The 13,172-nt window shown below is 36.7% G+C and overlaps 1 protein-coding gene across 16 annotated transcripts in view; it reads right to left on the bottom strand.

The window, feature by feature from the left end:
• Nucleotides 1–868: 868 nt before the first annotated feature.
• The window catches only part of Atpalpha (sodium/potassium-transporting ATPase subunit alpha), a 201,627-nt gene continuing 189,323 nt past the window's right edge, over nucleotides 869–13,172 (bottom strand). For 11 of the 16 annotated variants that reach the window (XM_071661202.1, XM_071661200.1, XM_071661205.1 and 8 more), the window contains 5 exons: nucleotides 10,149–10,243; nucleotides 6,756–6,930; nucleotides 5,914–6,044; nucleotides 5,550–5,651; nucleotides 869–3,212 (listed from right to left, as the gene is read on the bottom strand). In XM_071661202.1, coding sequence (XP_071517303.1) covers nucleotides 3,092–3,212; nucleotides 5,550–5,651; nucleotides 5,914–6,044; nucleotides 6,756–6,930; nucleotides 10,149–10,243 — 624 coding nt within the window. In that variant the 3' untranslated portion in view covers nucleotides 869–3,091. Of the gene's footprint in view, nucleotides 3,213–5,549; nucleotides 5,652–5,913; nucleotides 6,045–6,755; nucleotides 6,931–8,349; nucleotides 8,445–10,148; nucleotides 10,244–10,910; nucleotides 11,006–13,172 lie in introns of all 16 variants that reach the window. The other 5 variants (XM_071661196.1, XM_071661208.1, XM_071661197.1 and 2 more) reach the window with 3 other exon arrangements.

The raw sequence follows: 13,172 nt of genomic DNA on the forward strand, positions 1-13,172 counted from the left end.
GTGTGTGATGAGGGTTAGAATGTGCTGGATAAAGAAACAATGTGTGTTGGGGAGAAGTTGCAGTGTGAGTGGGTAGAAAGATAAATTGGGTGGGGAGCTGCAGTGATTTGAGGTGATGATAAAGTAGGGAGCAGCAGCAATGGGTGTAGGGAGAGAGGTGACATTGTGGCAGAAGACAGTAGTGATGTGTGCCGTGAGGGAAGCAACAATGATATGGAGCTTATCAATTGTGTGTAGGGAGGGGAACAGTGGTTTGAACAGCAGTAACTGTGTGTTTGAAGAGGCACATGTGGGAAACTGTAGTGATGTGTGTGGGAAGGACATTGATGCTTTGGCTGGGAACAGATGTGTGTGTATTGAAAGAAGGTAATACAGCATTATTATATAGCACTATAAAGCATTATAAAATTTATAGCAAATAAGGTGAGGCACTAAAGGCTAAGAAGCAGCACTGGAGTTCACTAGTTGTGGTCACCCCCTTGAGGGAGTTCCAGGTGGGAATAGGCATCAGAGATTTAGATAGAATAAAATGTGAATTGATGCCAGGGTTTAAGCCACAGATCCATGTGGTGATTGGGTATGTGAAGAAGAAATGCAGTGAAGAATGAAAAATCAGATCACCTGCATATTCATGTGAGCATACCAATTAATTTCAAAGGTACATGATAACACTATGGTAAATAAACAACTGCCTCATCTTTCAAAAATAATGAAGTTAGCTGTGTAGACGTACGTTTTTCTGTAAAACTTTAAAAGTAATCACACAACTTATCTAAGCACATCAGTTTGCAGTGCCAGGCATTCACTGCATTTGTTCTTTTATTCTTGCATCTAATTTTCAGTTAGCAGGTTTAAGAAAACGTTAAGAAATTTTTGAACACTTTATTGTTGAATCCAGCACTTGGAGTGGATCCAGTCTTGAACTTTTAAAATAAATGATAATGACCAGTTTATTCCCTTTATGAACATGGAAACTGAGACAGGGACTCCACAGGAAACTAACACTGGAACAAAGTTACTTTCCCATATTTCTAAAGATGGCATAAGCACCCATAGGATGCCTTGAAAGTTGTCTTTTGGATGGGAGCAAAAAGCTCCTCTCCTGCCTCTGTCAATAAAAATAAAAAGTCTAAGTGACATCAGTGCTGCTTTATAACAAGATATAGTTGCCTTGATATTTAATATTACTCTTACTATTAATTATTATGATATCTTTATCTCCTATGTACAAAGGCCGACCCACAGCTAGTTGCTTAGTACGAAGCTTGGAAGGATGACAAGCATGAAATCACACTGTATTTGGCTACCACACTGAACCACAGTGTTTGCTGCAGGTCACGCAGAGGCAATGGTTCCTTGCTTGTCATAAGTCTCGACAAAAAGACCATCATCAACCATTCACATACAGCATGATCAAATAATTTAAACTCTAAAACAACAAGATTCTACACCTGGCAGCAAATTTCAGCACAGTTTTTGTGGTAAACATAAATCAGTTTTGTTGCCACTAAAATTCATTCTGAATGGTTAAACATTAAACAACCAAGCATTTCAACCACTCATAATTCACCTATCCACAAACTAAATGTCTGTTTACATCAAAAACTAAGCTTCAACATGATTTGGTAGAAGCTGAGCAGGAACTACAGAGGTAGAAGGCTCAATTTTGTATGATGAATGCTCTTGGGTTAACAATGAAGGAAAATGGCCAGTATTTTATTAGACTGTGGTCATGCATTCATTTTTAATTCATGCACTCTTTCTAGACGGGCTTCACTCTGAAGGTACAAAGCATAAGGTTTGGAGCTATGAATTTTTTTTTGCATACCTAGAGCTAGATGAAAAATTCTACCTCTACCAATGACCGGCTTCTAAAACAAAAGCAAATTCAGTGTGCAAAGCTGGTACTTAGTGTGGAATGTTATGGACCCAATGTGTCACATTTGAGAAATTTTACGAACCAAAGTAAGTCTAGATTATAAGGCATTACTATGTAAAGGGATCAAATTAAATTACACAATCACTTTGTAGGTTAAAATGTATTATCTCTCAGATTTTACTGCACATATGCAAAAATGTTAATACATATTTATTGAGGGAGAACATAAAAGAAACCTAAGCATTAAAACATTAACCAACGAACATGGGATAAGGTTTGAGCAGTACAGCTTTAACAACTTTATTCTGAATAATGATTATGATCAATATGAAAAGTCTTGCAAACTAGGCCGTTTCATGAAGATTGGGGCTGTCTACACACTATCTACACAATATTTTTACACTTTATTCTGGCTGCAGTTCTGTAGCCATCACACTTCTACTCATGTGCACTAAAATTTACACAATTTAACAGATGAGACAAACTTCACCATGGCTACTTGTGTCAGAAAGCAAAGTTCCTTTTCCAATAATCAACAATGACCTTTTCAGATAAATACCTCTTGAGTCACTGTCCGGAGGTATAATGTGCATATATGCGAGTGAATATATACATATATATATATATATATATATATATATATATATATATATATATATATATATATATATATATATATATAATGCCATTAACAAATATATATATTTTTCTTTTGAAAAAATTATATCTTTCAAGACTCCCCGCTTTATCACACCTGCAGCCTGGAACGGGAGTTCGAGGCTTGGTAAACCTCAATTCAATTTCTGGTGCATTCATGAAGTGTCACATTTTGTCTTTATTATATCCTTTCACCAGGATTCTGTACAAATATCTCGCTGTTACTTACTGGAAATCTTATATACAGTATAACAATAGGGAAAATTAGAAACAACCATATGACATTAAAATCCTCAGTAAGTAACAAAGAAATATATTAATGGAATCATACAGGAGAGCACATTACAGAGCCACCAACACTCTCCTTTACTGAATATTCTAAGGCTCAACTATAAATGAATTTCCTTATTTAGATATTAAATAAATTTCTGTTACTAGGCATCTGAGAAAAAAGGGTAATATTGACAAGTGCTGGCTGTGGGGAGGTTGCTGAAGATGGCAGATGATGATGGCCACTCTTGAGCTCTCCAAACTCTTGTGCTCAATATAAACACCTTAATAATAGGTCTCCATTTCCACCCAGCCTCCAGGGTTCCTACGCAGGACGAATCGACGACACTCGTCATAAACAAAGATAAGTAATGAGAAGGGAAGGGCTGGCAGCCACCAGTAAAACCTGAAAAGAAATTTACAATTATTAGCAAAAAGCCAAGCTTCATCTTAAAAACAAATTCTACTGCAATAATGCAATGACTACTGTAACTATGTAACAGCCCTATATATGTGCAAATTTTTGGGGAAATATTTCTACCTTTGTGATTTCTGTTTCCATGCTTCTATTTTAGCTACTGTACATAAATGTTTCAGCAATCTTTTTTTTTTTTTTTTTTTTTTTGTCGCTGTCTCCCGCGTTTGCGAGGTAGCGCAAGGAAACAGACGAAAGAAATGGCCCAACCCACCCCCATACACATGTATATACATACGTCCACACACACAAATATATAATCTATATCCAATTATAGCAATCTATAACCAATTATATATTTCCAAGTGCAAGCAAGAGGAAGACACAAGACACAGGTAGTAGTAATCAGTAGGAACACTTGAGAGGTCTTGGAGGCATCAGACTTAAGATTTTATGTACCCAACTGAGATATCCTGTCCAAATCTAAGTTTATTGAGAAAGGTGAGCTGCACATCAAATGAGAGAAGAGGGAGCACAATTGAAGGATGTAGATAAATGCAATGTTGAGTCAGCATACAAGAGCATAGGATTATTTGTGGAGAGGAAATCTATAAAAAAAAAAAGAAAAAAAAGAGAAAAAGTGTTAGGTTCAAGACAGAACCTTGAGGGACAGTGCTGTTGATGGAGAAAGTGGGAAGCCTGATCCATCAACAACCACAGAGGTAGATCAGCCACAGAGGAAGCTAGATATGAAGGAGCAAAGTAAGGGATGGAAACCAAAAGAGTGGAACTTGGAGATGAGACCCCAATGCCACACTGGTCAAAAGCCTTAGATATACCAAGGACTACTGCACATGACTTCCAAAAACCTTTCAGGGATGACCACACATTAGTAACATGAGACAGAACATCACCAGTGGATCTCGCCTTATGGAAGCCATACTGGTGATCAGAGAATACTGATTGGGAACTGAAGGGAGATGCTTTGTCTATGGGAGAGACAGATACAGTACTATCAGAGCAGTAAAGTGAAGGGAAAGTAGAGAGGCAGAAGTTGTTAGACATGCCCTCAGCTAAGACAAGAAAGGCCTATTGGGATGATGACGAGATGTTATCTGACTTCCTTTGAATAAGGGAATGCTTTGCCTTATAGATAACATGCTTGCAGCAACTATGGGCAGTGATAAAAGCTGAATGGGAGCCAAAGGAAGGAGAGTTTTTCCAAGCCCAAAATGCCTGAGCCCTTGCCTGAATGGCCAAAGAACAGGAACAGTTGAACCATGGATTGGATGAAGAGGTTATCCTGTAGGAAGAGGGGATAAATGCTTCCATTCCTGTAAGAATAGCTTCTGCTATGTGTTTGGTGGAGATAGAAGCATCACCACATAAGAGACAGTATATGGTTAATAGAAATGGACACCTAAACAAATACCTCCCCTTCTGCCCTTCTTATCGGGAACTGTCAGAGTGTCTCACACACACACACCACCAGGCTCACTTAGCAATGAACCAGGCCAACAAAAATGTGCTAATACAACTCTCTGAGCATCTATCTTTACTTTTGCTTATTAATGATTCATTCTGCAAGTTGTTTTTTCCTACAATAATTGACTTTCCTGACCTTGCCCACCATACATTATAAAATTTAAGAAGCTTATCTTTTATTTCCACAATGAGAATGATTGTGTAAACACCGGAATTGCATAGCTATCAAGAAAAATTATGTTTTCAATATCTTGACAAGATTCAGTGTCATCAATGATATCATTAGTTTCTTCCAGAAATGTTTCATATCAGCCATGAAGATAACTTTATGTTATGTTATATGATGAACCTCCCCTGAGGTGCTTCAGAGTACTGTCTTCATGTGCCCGTATGAGTAAAATGTAACTTGGGGAAAGTCAACATTTTAATATTCTCCATGTTCGTGGAAATGTGAAACTGTGAAGTTTTAAGAATTACTGAATTTTCTAAAAGCTTAAAGTAATTATGGTTTTAGATTCAACAGCTTCACGAAAGTTTTATTTGACTAGCTCTGCTATGAATGCTGGAATTGGTACACACAACATGGAGATACTGCATCTGATTTTTATATCTCAAGATTGCTGGATCCTAAATGTTAATATCTACCTCAATGTGAAGAAAGGCTTTTACCGTACAGCACGAGTCAGGTGAAACGCAGAGCTTTAAACATATAAATTCATCTTAAATTACATATCCCCTCAAAAATTGTCTAGTTTTGCAGTTCGTTCTTTAACCAAGGATGTCAAATCTCCAATGGCTTTGGTATTTGTTAAATAATAACAGGAAAAAGGTAATGATGCTTACTTAAGGGGGTACATACGAAGACCCTTGTCCATTCCCGGAGTGTATGAAAGGAAGGCAGCCAGTGTAGTTTCAAAGCACAATCCAAAGTTCAGTACCATGTTCCTGTACAAAAATAAAAAAGATTTAATTTCATCTTGAAATATGGTCAAGTACATGAAATATTGGTATTTTGTAATCATTACAGTATCAACATTATTTCTAATGAAATGAAAAGGGTACTAGAAATTAATAGATCAAGATAATTATCTCACATGGTCAAAATAAGCTTAAAAATAAAACAAGGACTGAGGAACTGAGGTTCTATTTTCATTCACAATCTTGCCTCATGTTATGCTATTTTATCAGAAGTTTTTCAAAAACTTACTTCATGCCTTGGTGAACAATGGAGTTACGGCGGGTCTTGCAAATAATCAAATCAGCCCACTGCACAATCACGATGGAAATGAAGAAGGCAGTGTGACATGTGTACTCGAGAATCTTGCGGTCGTGGTAGGTCTGAAAAAATTAAAAGGTTGAGGGCACTCAATCGTTACCTGAAATAACTTAATATGAATACACCTCTCACATGGGTGAGGTGACAACCTTCTAATTATGGTTTAGTTTCAGTTATGGGGTAATTGCAAACTGACTAGAGAACTCATTATGAATCATATTAGATGTACTCTACTTAGTTCCCATAAATTCTTGGGCTCTAGTGCAATGTTCTCATCAAAACTTTAATAATGGGGATCATGTATCATCTTGACATCAATTTGCAGTGAAACTATTAAACATAAAATTCTGAAGTTGGTTTACGGTGTTACCATCTCTAGAATGCTCTGATTATCCACATCAGGCCTTAATAAATGAAAACTGAGTCAGTTATAAATGATTTACTGAATTCAGTTAAAATGTTGTTCCCTTCTGTGCCTCTTTACCAGGACAAATGATAAATTATAGCTGTCTGGTTAAAACAATGCATGTGAATAGGATAAATTATCGCAGAACATAATAGTAAAAAGCAACAACTCACTGCAAATCTAGTCAAACTGTCAAACTAAAAGTGGTACATAGGTGGATAATAAACAAAATGGTGGTAGTTATCCAGTGACAGTCAAAAATTCTATCAACCTGTTCAATAGCCCTGTGGATGTTGGCTGGCTATCCATACAGCTCTTTCAAGTACACCTATCATATACATAAATTCAATAAAGCATAAATACTAACCCATTCCTGACCATAGTGATCTTCAAGATCATTGATGGCTTTGGAGTCCCACTGCTCACGGATACCAAAGAGTTTGGGTGGGAGAAATCCATTCTCTGCCATGATCACAAAATATGTGTAGAATCCTGCCAAGGCTTGGATCATACCAATTTGGCCATAAGCCATGGAGATGAGTCTGTAGTGTTGGGATTAAAATACATACATTACATACCATGCATATCATTGGCACATTGTTAAACTTCTGATGAGAAATACTTTCCATCTTTCTGGGTATAAGACCTATAATTAAAAAAAAAAATTATATATATATCAGTAAATCTCATTAATTTTTTCTTTTAAACAACAGAAGTGACGATTTCTTAGCATACTACTAAATAGCCTATTAAACTAAAGTAGCAGTCTTAGAAAAATGGGAACCTACTTTACCATTATCAAAATATGAATCAGATCTTTGAGTTAAAATATTTTTTTGGCATCAATTTCTACAATGTTTTTACAAGGAGAAAAACTTCATAAGTGTAATGTCAATATACTCAGCAGAAAAGCATTCTTAAGATCTGACAATTTCTTACTTTCTAGCCAAAAGATTAATGCAGAAAGCTTAAATTAAAAAAGTTATTACATGGTAATTCATTAAGCAAGCTACAACAATAACATTAAAGTGGCAACTGACTGAGATTTTGTTGATGTATCCATAAAAAAGTAGGGGTTCTACAGCGATCCAAGCTCAATATCTAAGAATTTTTCCATCAAAGATTTGCTCTTACCATTCATGAGAAGCCAATATCATGGCTCTGCTTCAGATGTGGTTAACAATTTTCCCTTACAAGAGACAAATCATGCACTCAAAGACTCATGCAGAGGGTTAACAGAAGTTTGTACAAACGTTTGCAGCATTATACAAATATATATTTTGGGATTGTCTGAGGTTTGGAGAATATATGGTGCCTTCAATCCAGCTTATACAAAGGGTACATATGCAGTGCAAACAGAAATCCACTGCAAGACACTGATCCCGGTCAACATGTGGACATGGTGCATGAAGAACTCCTGTACAGACATAACAGAAAGAATACTAACAATGTGTGAAGATCCTTCAGGGGAGGGCCAGTAATGATCCATCAATTGAATACTAATATGATTACAGATTAAAATTAACATAACCCATATCTGGTTGGGCACAGCTGAACTGCAAAACAAGTGACAATGGTGGAATACACATTTTGACTCCCCAAAACTATATCTAAATATGTGCATGTGTGTTTCTTTTATGGATTCGCTCCTGTGTAACACTTAAGTCTGAAACACTAATTAGCTGTAATTAAATACAGAAGGATATTAAAAGATAGCATTCCATGAAACAAAGAGTAGATATACAAACACAAGGTGGTTCTGTGTAATATGCTGATGCACTTCCCTCATTGACATGTTGTAGCATACATTTTTCTTAAAAGTGAAATTCTAAAACATCAATAACAGCTCTGCATGGCGAGCACTGTATGCTTCACCAGCAACACCAAAAAACATTCCCGATATGCAATAACAAGGGAGTATGGACTTTTGGAAACACCTGCTGTACATGGTGGCAGCTCACCTGTAGTTCACAAGCTTGTCGTGCCACGGGTCTCGTGGTTGCCGCTTCATTATGTCAGATTCTGCAGCCTCATAGGCCAAGGAAATGGCCGGGACCTGCGCATTTGTGTAAAAATTTACCAGTAATTAGCTTGACTCCTTAACACCCACGAGTACGTCCATGAGGATGGAGTGGCGATGAACAGTCAGCTGTCCCATACTGATCGATGATGTGGGTGGACAACACACTGCGGTGGCTCATAAAAGGGTAGAGGGCAAAGAAGGAGCGGCATACTGGGCTCAAAATAACCCTTGGTTCCCTTATGTCCCTAGCATGATGGCCAGCACTCCTGGCAACAACCTCTTCCCATTGAAAACCACCGACAAGTGTGGTTATGTAGATGGACCAATCGCATTGCATTTCATGTTCTGTAAGCGCCTTCTACCTACAACTGTAGTCAGACAGGGACAAACACAAACACTGCCTCCTAAGTAGTACAGGCCACGGAAAAGAAGCATTACTGGCAGCCGATTTGCATACTGCCTTGTTAATTGCTTTATTCACGCTACTGTGCAGGTCTACAGTACATTACTGAAACAAGTCCATGGCAAATACCATAATACTAATGGAATATATCCTACCAATGTAACTTAAGCTCTGGACATGTAAAGCACCAAGGGCTTTGTGGAGAGATGTTGTTAGGGTAGAAACATAGCAGAAGTCGCTGAACTGCAAAAATTCATGCACATAAAGCATCTAAACATAGTGCAAACTGCCCTTAAACACTTCATGCAACCATTATGCAAACTAAATGTGAAAACTGCAAATATCCAGTTAAATCTGAAGGCAAACTGAGGTGAAGGTATCGATTTCAAATTAAGCAAAATGTTACCTAACTATTTATGCAAGAGAGGGATACAAGACCTTCCTGAGACAATCATACTATTCAAAAAGTAATAACTAATGTCTCAAAAGAGATCTTGCACAATTCAAGACTAGGTCAAAGATGTTAAATGAGGTAAAAAATGAAATGGATTATGTTCTTAAACATTAACCAAGTCATTAACCTCCACAGCAATTTCAAACCAAAATACTGAAAATAATTTTTTTACTACTTTCTTTGTCTTGCCACAATTGATGCTATGAAAATTCAGTCACGGACTTATCTATTGGTGAGATAATGTATTACAGCCGTATGTACCAAGCTGAGGTCCACAGTACTGCTGCAAAACTCCTCTGGGCCTGCCAATGAAACCTTAACCCTTAAACTACTGCTGCTGTGCCCAACCCATGTTGCTGAAGTGATCACACCTAATTTCTTTCTTATCCCCACTGTAAAATATGAACCAAATAAATAAATAAAAAAAGAAAAAAATCAAAGTACAGAAGACACTCCAACTCACGCACTCAACAAACAGATCTTAATCTTTTTATATTACTGATTAAGGAGACTGCTTTGTTTTAGCCGAGTTTTTCTGTTAATGCCAATAGAAATGTTATGAACTTATTCTTAGAACAAAATGTTCAGAATTTTGAAAAAAAGAAGAAAACACATCATCATGCAGAAAAAGTGTTAGAAAGCATAGATTTTTACATCAAAGCGTCTGCTAATACAAGCATCACTTCAGTTAATTTCCAAAACCTTCATGCTAGCACCCTCACAACGACTGTTAAGATTCACTTTTATTGTTCACCTTGACACCTTCAAACAACAAGCTTGTTATTTCAATTACATTCTTGTCTGTGGAAGAGAATACTGAGTATGAAGTTCATCAGTTAGTAAAGAATAACTGCCATCAGTAAAGTGTCACAAACATTACCTCTCATTCACAAGCTTGTCGGTGAATGGATTGCGGGGCTGGCGCTTCATAATATCAGATTCAGCTTCTTCATAGGCAAGGGAAATGGCAGGCACCTAAATATTAACCAAAGTATGATATTAAAATCCTCAAAAAAAAGAACAAAAAGAAAAACGGTAAAGAAAGGAAAACTGAATATCTACCTTCAGATGCTTTAGCTCACATAATAACCTGAAAATGTTTATGTGCAAGTAGAAATAAAGAAAACCAAAGTATACAACGAGATCAATTCTGCTCTGTCCTGTTGGGCATGTGCTAGCATTATAAATATTTGGTGACAGGCCCCTTGTAAAACAAGCATATTTTTGTACAGTGCTAGTTCATGTGCGATGGTCTCTGAGGTGAAACTAATGTAAGGAGACATGATGGTATGGTAAAGCATAAGATTCTCATTCTTGAAGCATTATCATTAATTTGCAAGCTCAAACTGGAATGAAAAATACGTGCATCATGTCCCAGAGAATATATTCAAGTTCAGCAGCCAGCTGTGCTCTTTTTTCTAGTACTTATTACTGGAACTTTTTGCCACTGTAGAAATTTACCAAGCATGGCTTACGCTTGCATGGAATCTGTAGCTGCATCTGCTAGAAAACAACCATGCAGAGGTTTTATCTTTAATTATCTTCAGTATCAAGGTTGGTAGGCTGGAGTCCAGGGGGATCAGGAAGGGATATTTTGGAACTGTGAGAGATATATAAGAGAGAGAGAACCTGCACACGTTACCTCTCGTTCACAAGCTTGTCGGTGAATGGATTGCGGGGTTGACGCTTCATAATATCAGATTCAGCTGCTTCATAGGCAAGGGAAATTGCTGGGACCTGTCATGACCAGCACAGGACAAGAGGCAGACAAAAAAGACAGATATGAGACCAGCTACATAAGGAGTGAACTCTGGAGGCACAACACTATAGTGATGATTATGGCATGCATGGCAGGTCAACACACAAACACCGCTTGCAAAAGGTGCAAATTTCAGATATGCCTAAGGGCCTTGTTTCTTGTATGGAGAAATAAAATTTTCTCCTATAATGGTTTCCAAAGGTTGATACTCATTTCATTATGTAATGAATGTTTTGATATTCCTTGCATCCCAAATTCTGCACCTTTACTGAATACGGCCCAAGTTGTGCGATCTGGGAGGCTGAAAGTTAGCAGCATCTACACACTGCAGTGGGAAGATGTTCACAGTGCAAAGTGACAGGACTGGGACAGGTACATAATGGTCATGGTGCAAGATGACAGGAATGGGAGAGGTACAGGATCATCTCCCTACAGTGAAAAGACATATGTTGATTGTAACAGATAAATGATATGCAAGACAGTTTGGAGAATGAATGACAGAAAAGAAACCTGAAGAATAAATGGAATCATTTTCATATTACTAAGTCAAAATATATACTACGTCATCTTGTCGAGTCTCAGAATAACAGTATAACAGCTAAGAAAAAGTAAGAGGAGGTTTACTATACCTTCTATCAAAAAATCATAAGTGATTTAAAATGAAAAAGCATGAACAAGGGCACAAGATATGAAAGAGAAGCATCTCAGTACCTTTTATAATCTGATGTGAGAAGAAGATCTAAAGATATGAAATATTTCATCTTAAAAGAATGCATGAAACACTCAAAGAAACTCATATGTAATTATAATGGTACCTTACCACCTAATCCTCATCCTATAAAAATTTCAAATTAAGATGACTGTCTTAGAGAGACATGAATGGTATCTAGTCCATTTTTACAGAAAACTATATCAAAATCCATTATCATCATTTAGTAAAGTTAACAAATCAAAACTACAATACATTATGTGGGAATGGATATATGTAAGGATGTATAATCTGGCTTTAGTTCTGAACTTTAACTAAGATTGAACACAGTTTCCTTTAGTTTGATTATCAATTCAACATGATTTACCTATGATGGATATAAAATACCAAAGGATATACATAAAACATACATATAAGGATGATGGTCGTGGCTGTCTCAAGACCTAAGCTGGAGATTTGGAAATCAACTTATCAATTGATATTAGCCCAGAATCATCCAGCAGAGCTACTGGTTGGAAAATATACGTGTATCAATCCATTATTTGACTATCTTTAAATTCCAACTAAGGATCAACAACAAAATATAGGATTTTACTAAATTCTATCAAAATTCATTATGATTCAACATTTCTTTGTGATTTCTATAATTTCATTATATTTATGTATAGGAAATGTACCAACGTATGCAACTGAATAAATTCGTGAACCTGAGCTGCGTATCAGTGAAGTGGATAATCTTTATAACTTATCAAAATGTACTTAGAACTGATGTCATGGGAAACTGGGAACACCTTCATAAAGATGTATAATACAGTAACAAAATGAAAAGCTGCCTAACCAACTTATTCTAGCTTTAAGGCTTGTAAGTTGGTCAACAGGACAGCTGCAACAGCCATTTTCCTTGCTCATTAACTGACCAAATAGGGATGAGGGTTATCTGACATGTAGGCAGCCATAGAATCAGACTGGGCAAATATGCCTGGAAAGCACAGCAAGGTGGTTCTCTACATTCATCAATATTCTGAATGATGACAATTAGTCAAAGGATATGTTTTTAATACTTTAAGTCAATTACAGTATAAATGTCTATGTAAGCATAAAATAAAAGATGAGCAAGAAAACAAAAAGTATAAGCTACAATGATGTGGCATTAGACACTAACCACTTTATTCACCATCACTCTAGACCATATCAATACCTCCCTCCACTTGAAGATGACAAGCACATAATCACAAGATCATTACCTCTCTCCATCCATGTGCAAATTATACGATTAAATCATTACAAGATCGTTAATTCCCTCCAACCACTTGAAGGTGGCATGGTCAAATCATAAGAAATGATCAATGTGCTATGTTTGAATTCTATGTTCGATTTATGAGATATGTGGATAAATATTGGGAATGAAGTGGATCCTCCCTTGCACTATATATAAT

Source organism: Panulirus ornatus, chromosome 73 (genome assembly GCF_036320965.1).
Source record: "Panulirus ornatus isolate Po-2019 chromosome 73, ASM3632096v1, whole genome shotgun sequence".
NCBI lineage: Eukaryota > Metazoa > Arthropoda > Malacostraca > Decapoda > Palinuridae > Panulirus > Panulirus ornatus.